This window comes from Equus asinus, chromosome 25 (genome assembly GCF_041296235.1).
Source record: "Equus asinus isolate D_3611 breed Donkey chromosome 25, EquAss-T2T_v2, whole genome shotgun sequence".
NCBI lineage: Eukaryota > Metazoa > Chordata > Mammalia > Perissodactyla > Equidae > Equus > Equus asinus.
In genome coordinates, this window is record NC_091814.1 from 20,858,807 (window position 1) to 20,864,078 (window position 5,272).

The window sequence follows — 5,272 nt, forward strand, 5'->3', positions numbered from 1 at the left end:
TGAGGGTGACAACAATGCAGTCTACACAGAAACTAATATACAATAATGTGCGTCTGAAATTACACAATGTTATAAATCAACATGACCTCAATAAAATAACTTTTAAAAATTTCTACAGTATAAGATAATTTTGCTTGTATCATAAATTGCAGTATTTATCATAGTTGATTCTGGAATTTGGATCTGAAGTATTATAGAGTCGGTGATGTTTTAAATGCTTTGCCAGTATGTAAATGATTGTCTACACACACACACACAGAAACAAAAATGTAGGGTTGGAGAGGCCAGACAGGGGGGATGGGATTAGAAAGAAGAGCCATTGAGAACGTTGGGAAGAGGTAATGACAGAGTGCCAGAGAAAAGAGGGCTGAGGGGAGGAAGGTTGAGTTGGGAGGATAAACCAAAAGAATCCTTCTAGATTAAAGCAGGCTGGAAGCTGGACGATTTTTTAATATTATTCTCTTATTTAACAGACATAGAAATGAGGGATTGGTGGGAGGTAAAATGTCCCTTAAATGTCACATGAGGGCTTTTCCAAGGTAGTAAGTATAAAGGAAGCTGAGGTCAGGGAGAGTAGCTGGAAGCCAGGGAGATTAAAAAAACAAAAAAATCTAGAAGTCAGGGCTGGAGTGGAAATGAGAGGCAGAGTGGGAGGTCCAGAGCTGTGGGAGACGCAGCTTGTCACTGATGTGCAGTGCAAATGAGGAAGAGATTTGTCAGTTGGAAGAGAAAGTGACTATAGAGTACTGAGAAAATCGTTTGCTGAAATCAGAGATCAAACACCAGCTCTGAGAGTCAGAACGTCTATCTCCTAGTGAAATGCTGCTTCTGCCACTTCTATTGCCAGCAGTTCTCTTTCCAGGTGGTGACAATGAGCATGGTAAGAATAACTCTGGCAGCTCCCAGCACAGGTGCAGGGCATCTGGATAAAAGCATGCTGCTCTTACCACTAACAGTCTGGGCCCTCCTGTCTGCAGCACTCTTCTCCTATTCAGGAACTTGGGGATGGAGCCTGAGGCCCTAGGACAGGCAAATGTCACAGGCTCTATGTTGATCTTCAGACTCTGGATTCTTTTTCTCTGGATATTTTCAATTTTCATGTTTCATTCATTCCTGCTGCTTCTTTTCTCCTCACTTTTCTTATCCTTCCACTATCCACAGCCTTCCAGGGGCCAGCTTCTTACCGTGTCATCCAGATCTCATCCTTCGCCAACAGCACCTGGGCACAAATTCGAGGCTCAGGCTGGTTGGATGATTTGCAGATCCATGGCTGGGACAGTGACTCGGGCACTGCCATCTTCCTGAAGCCCTGGTCCAAGGGAAACTTCAGTGATGAGGAGGTGACTGAGCTGGAGGAGCTATTTCGAGTCTATCTCATCGGATTTGTTCGGGAAGTGCAGGACCGCGCCAGTGAATTCCAGATGGAATGTGAGTGTGGTCCTCTGATGTGGGGAGATGCTCAATGATATTTTTCTCCCTCTTAGTTCAAGCTACTGCTCCCTCAGAACTTTCTCCCTTCCTTCCCACTTTACCCAACTGCATGCACACACTTTTCTAGAGTAGTCTTCTACTCAGTCCATACCTCCACAAAGTATTCCAGATTCTTCCTGCTTCCTGCACTCTTGTCTGATAGATGAAGTTTCACCTTTGTAACCATTTCCCGGTTTGTTTGTGTATAACTTACTTCTCTCAAACTCCAAGCAAGAAGCCTTCCCTTCTCCTACCCTGTGCCTGGGTGGACTAAAGTGTGACTACCTATTCCTTCAATCCATCTCCTTAAGCATTTTATTCTTCTCAATGTAATCCTGCTGTTCACCCTGGAATGCTGTACTCTTGACCCCATCCCCCTGCTCCTCATACTTTGCTTCCCTCTTACTCATCATGTGTCATTACAATAGCCCTTCTCCACCATTTAGGACACGCATACCTCTCCCTAGTGCTCTTCTTTCTGAAACACCTCTGAATACTATAATTGGATTTTGGCTCACCATCTCCCATCTCAGACTTTTCTCTCCACCAAAATACAAAATCTTAGGTCCTTTCCCCAGCCCTTTCTTTCTTGTTTGCTTTTAAGTAACTTTTTGTCTGTTTTCCTTCTATCCAGACCCCTTTGAATTCCAGGGCATGGCAGGCTGTGAGCTGAATTCTGGGGAGGCCACAGTAAGCTTCTTGAAGACAGCTTTAGGAGGATTGGATTTCCTGAGCATCAAGAATGACACATGTGTGCCTGCCTCAGAGGGAGGCAGTAGGGCGCAGAGGTTCTGCGCACTCATCTCTCAGTACCAAGGGATCCTTGATATCATAAAGAAGCTCCTTTTAGAAACCTGCCCTCGATATCTCTTGGGTGTCCTCGATGCAGGGAAAGCAGAACTGCAGAGGCGTGGTATGTCTTATTCTCTCCTCAGGACTTCTCTATTTCACTTACCACTACCTTTTTTAAATTCAAGAGTAGGAGAGGGGCTTAATCAATAAAATATTTGGTTCCCAAAGGAGTGTAAAGGGTCACTGTCCTAGCTTGTGGATTTCTGAGTCTCTGTGCTGTAGATCAGAATCATAATCTGACACTCTCTCCACTCCTTCCTGCCCCAGTGAAGCCTGAGGCCTGGCTGTCTAGTGGCCCTGCTCCTGGGCCTGGCCATCTGCTGCTGGTGTGCCACGTCTCAGGATTCTACCCAAAGCCTGTGTGGGTGATGTGGATGCGAGGTGAGAAGGAACAGCCAGGCACTCAGCAAGGTGACATCCAGCCCAATGATGATGGGACATGGTATCTCAGAGTAACCCTGGATGTGGCAACAGAGGAGGCTGCTGGCCTGACCTGCAGAGTGAGGCACAGCAGTTTGGGAGGCCAAGACATCATCCTCTACTGGGGTGAGAAAGAACTGGGGCCCAGCTGGAAATGGGAGGAGATGGTTCTTAAGCATAAAGGGAGGGACTGGGGAAGAGGTGGGACTTGACACATGAGAAAGAGAGAGAGGGAGACAGAGAAAGAGAGAGAGAGATTTCCAGGAGTTCAGTCCAAACGTGAATAAAAATAAATGATCTAAGGTATAGAAGAGGTAAAATGAAGGGCCTATGGATATGGATATATGGTGTCTGGGAATGTGGGAGAGGGAGTCAGAGATACCCACACATTGGGAGCAGGTGAATGTTAGTGGTGACACTCATGTGGGCAAAGGAAGGCCAGGAGAATTAGAGAATTTTGAAGAATTAGAGGATTTTGAAGTGACTTCCTTGTGTCCTCTCCCAATTTCCAGGACTTTCCATCTCTATTGGCTTGATAGTTTTGGCAATAATAGTGCCCTCCTCGATCCTTTCGATATGTCTTGCATTATGGTTTTGGAGGCGCCGGTGAGTTTTTCTTTTTAAACTTTCTTTTCTGTCCACCCTCTCACTCTTTTCTACTATTTTATGTATTTACGTCACTTTAGCCTCAACCTTTCCAACAGACCCTTTCCTCTTTCTTCCCATTCTCATCTTCTTTACGTAAATCTGTTTTTTTAAATTGTGGTAAAATACACATGGCAAAAAACTTACCACCTTAGCCATTTTTACAGGTTCAGTTTAGTGATATTAAGTACACTCACATTTTTGTGCAACCAATCTCTAGAACTCTTTTCATCTTGAAAAACTAAGATTCTATGTGCATTAAACATCTCCCCATCCCCTGCTTACCCAGCCCTGGCAACCGCCATTCTATTTTCTGTCTATGTAAGTTTTACTACTCTAGGTAACCCATATAAGTGTAATCATCCATATTTGTCTTTTTGTGGCTGGCTTATTTCACTTAGCGTAATGTCCTCATGGTTGATCCATGCTGTAGCATGTGTCAGAATATCTTTCCTTTTTAAGGCTGAGTAATATGGCATTGTATATATGCATATATGTGTGTGTGTGTGTGTGTGTGTGTGTAAATATACATGTCACATTTTATTTATTCATTCATCTGTCAATAGACACTTGGGTTGGGTCCCCCTTTTTGCTATTGTGAATAATGCTGTTGTGAACATTGGTGTACAGATATCTTTCATGTAGAGCTATTTTTTCCTTGTGTTCCTAACAGGTCATATCAGAATATCTCATGATCTCTCATGATGTCTCCTTTTCCATTTGGAATAAGGACCCAGAAGCCCAGAAGTTCAAGTTGTCAGGCCGGGAATCAATCTCATCATATTTCATAAAATAATCATCATATTTGATCGAATCAGAGTTCCCATAGGTTGTATGATAAGTTATAATTTATATACTAGCAGAAAAATAATTAAAAACTCCAATTTTATTATTAGACAGTATCAATAGTAGGATCCGCCTAGATTTTATACATGTGAGATGCGAGAAAGAATGTGTCTGGGAATAAATTAAATATGGTATACAACTTAATGGTGACCTTCCTTTGGCTTCCTAGTTTAAAGCTCTTTTTCTTGCTTCTGTTGAAATATCATTTGTCAAAGTAAGCTAACAACAAGTATGCTGGGATAATTGTATTTGCAGAGATGCTGAGTATTTTTAACATAATTTCTCTGTCTCTGCCTGAATGACAATTAACCCTCAAGGCCCAGCTGTGATGCTTCTTCCTCCCGGAAGGCTTCCCTAATGCTGCAATGGGAGTAACCTTCCCTTGTCTGGTGTCACACAGAGATCCACTTTACTTGGTACCCACAGCGTTATACTTGTTTTTGTTTTTCTTCTGCTTCTGCTTTAAGTTCCTTGAGAGAAGGGCTTGCTCTATGTGGATCCCTGGCAAAATCTCTTAGTTGCATATGTATTTGCTGAATAAAAGTGACCTAACTTGCTATAACTGTCACGTTGTGGTCTTTTTTTCAAAGTCATCTCCTGCCTTCTTTTTTCCTTTTTAGCTAATATTCTAAGTTTCTCTCTTAGTAAAATATTTCACACATAGGAAAAAAATATCATACTCTCCTTGTTTCTGCCCTGATCTCCTCTGGAGAAAACCACTTGTGTCCATGCTGCACCTGTAGCCTACCTACAAAAATTCACCAGAATAGGATCCTGCTCCTCTTTTTTCCGGTAAGAATGAGGGAAAGGCAGGATGGGTGAAGGGTAATAGTGAAGGTAGGTTATCAAATAATTGAGCAAAAGACTCAAGAGAGCTTTTTTTTTTTAATACCTGTGCTGTATCAGTTTAGTTATATCTTTGATTTACATTTACCTTTATTCATTCTTTTGTTTATTCCATAGTTTTTTAGAAACCCCCCCTTTTAAAATCCAAATTCATTTTGATTGAAACAGCAGGAGAGGGGAGGAGAATTTGAGT

At 42.4% G+C, this 5,272-nt stretch overlaps 1 protein-coding gene across 1 annotated transcript; it reads left to right on the top strand.

The window, feature by feature from the left end:
* The first annotated feature begins 579 nt into the window (after positions 1-579).
* On the top strand, positions 580-4,795 carry LOC106835718 (T-cell surface glycoprotein CD1b-like). The gene is made up of 6 exons (XM_014848290.3): positions 580-880; positions 1,162-1,428; positions 2,105-2,383; positions 2,590-2,868; positions 3,255-3,348; positions 4,061-4,795. Exons 1-6 carry the CDS (start codon positions 820-822, stop codon positions 4,080-4,082), a joined length of 1,002 nt encoding a protein of 333 aa, XP_014703776.2. The 5' UTR covers positions 580-819; the 3' UTR covers positions 4,083-4,795.
* The last annotated feature ends 477 nt before the right edge of the window (positions 4,796-5,272 follow it).

Bases quoted from the DNA above. Each gene is read 5' to 3' on its own strand.
- LOC106835718 (XM_014848290.3), top strand. From the start codon at position 820: ATGCTGCTTCTGCCACTTCTATTGCCAGCAGTTCTCTTTCCAGGTGGT. The intron at 2,869-3,254 runs GTGAGAAAGAAC...CCCAATTTCCAG, and splicing joins AGACATCATCCTCTACTGGG to GACTTTCCATCTCTATTGGC. The intron at 3,349-4,060 runs GTGAGTTTTTCT...TGTTCCTAACAG, and splicing joins TTATGGTTTTGGAGGCGCCG to GTCATATCAGAATATCTCAT.